Below are 1661 nucleotides of genomic sequence, written 5' to 3'. Positions count from 1 at the left end.
ATTTATATATATATATATATTTTTTTTTTTTAAACTTTGAGACAAGCTCTTGCAAAGTCCCTAAATTGCCCAAGCTGGGTTTGAACTTGAAATCCTCCTGTCTCAGCCTCCCACAGTGCTGGGATTACAAACACGTAGTACCACATCTGGCAAGAGCTGTATCTTCTGTGGAGTAAAAGGAGTTTTGGGTTTTCTAGGAAGCAGAGACAGGGGCTGCCACCTCACTTCAGACATTGCAGGGGCACAAAGCTGCCTGCTCACCCCAACATACTTCTTATTGTGGCTACTGACCTTGCAGCTGCCAGGCCTGGAGTCCTGGATTACCCACAACCAATCCTTTGAATTTAGGCACAGGAGACTGATGAACAGCGTCCTGGCTTCTGAGCATTTCCTCCCACTGTAAGAGTGGGACCAGATCAGCTGTAGCAAGAGCCCAGCGTAGATGGAACCAGCAGCAGAAAGTGGTTTGATGTGAGCTACTTTCCATCTCCAAACTGAGGCCTCCAGTCTGCCCACAACCCCCAGCCAAGGCCTTTGATCCTCCACAGCTCCATAAATGTTTAATGCCACGGGCTGGGCAGAAAGAGGCAGGTGCTGGAGCAGGCAAACTGGGGATAGGACTTGAGATCTGTGACTTTGGTGAGATTATTTTCATGTAGGAGCCCTGGAATGGGTGGGAGGAGGCTTTCTCTCTCTACGTCAAGGGAGAAAAGTCCCAGCTTCAAGTTTGTGGCACTAATAAAGAAAACTCTTTGAAAACCACCAAGGGACTGAAAATAAGACGAGTAATCAATTGCAGAAGCCCAAGCCCTGATTTGATGGAAGGATAAAGATGGAAAGTTAAATGACAATCAAATGCAAATACAGCTCAACAAACACCACAGCAATTACCAGGCGCAGGAACCACATGGTGCTTGCAGGCAGCAGGGGTTGGCAATTTGGAAGCCTGAGCCTGTGCAGAGGTGACCTGCATGGAGCTATTTTAATGGACAGTTAAATAGATGCAAAACCCCCTGTATCTACTTTGCATACACTGCTGATGAGTGGGAAACCAGGGAGATCATACTACCTCTGAGGCTGCCTCTGCATCATTTCAGAATGGAAGGGGCCGGCCCTGAGTGTTTGGGAGGCGAGGCTAAAGTGAGCACCAGAGCAGAGAGCCAGTATCATTGGTTGGTGCTGAAGGTACATGGGATGCAGTTGAAGGGAGTCTGTGGGATCCTCCACAAAGGGCTCAAGGCACTGGCCTTCCAACAGCCCAAAGGCCCTGGTAAGAGTGGCCTTCTCCTCTAGATTTGCATAATGCTTTGCATCTCATTTGAATGCTATTAATTTGATGTCAGGCTAGGTTGGCACGGTGGAGGAAAGAGAACAGCTGGCCTTCTCCCTCCTCTCTGGACCCCAGGGCTTACTCTGAGTGTAGCCCTCCCCAACTTGGGGGGCACAAGGCCTACATGTTCCCTGATGCTTGGAGAATCTCTTAGTGAAATCAGCTCCTAAAAGCCACGGCTGCCTGGGCACTGTAGCCACTTGCAGAGTTATGTTGAAGGGAAGAAGAAAGAGTACTCCAAGGTCACCCTTTGCCAGACCAGATATACCATGGAAGGATCTGGGAGCCTTCGTCTCCCTGAGCAATCAAGGCAGCTTGGCTTGGAAAGAGT

General features: G+C 49.1%; 1 protein-coding gene across 1 annotated transcript in view; it reads right to left on the bottom strand.

Annotated features, from left to right (window-relative positions):
* The window catches only part of Sez6 (seizure related 6 homolog), a 50173-nt gene extending 49264 nt beyond the window's left edge, over nucleotides 1–909 (bottom strand). Inside the window, exon 1 of the mRNA XM_033762737.1 lies at nucleotides 892–909. Within this exon, the coding sequence (XP_033618628.1) occupies nucleotides 892–909 (18 nt within the window). The remainder of the gene's footprint in view (nucleotides 1–891) is intronic.
* Nucleotides 910–1661: the final 752 nt, after the last annotated feature.

Source organism: Fukomys damarensis, unplaced genomic scaffold (assembly GCF_012274545.1).
Source record: "Fukomys damarensis isolate Sample0158 unplaced genomic scaffold, DMR_v1.0_HiC HiC_scaffold_13, whole genome shotgun sequence".
Taxonomy (NCBI): domain Eukaryota; kingdom Metazoa; phylum Chordata; class Mammalia; order Rodentia; family Bathyergidae; genus Fukomys; species Fukomys damarensis.
The sequence above is the reverse complement of the archived record's forward strand: the minus strand, read 5'-3'. Positions and strand labels throughout refer to the sequence as shown.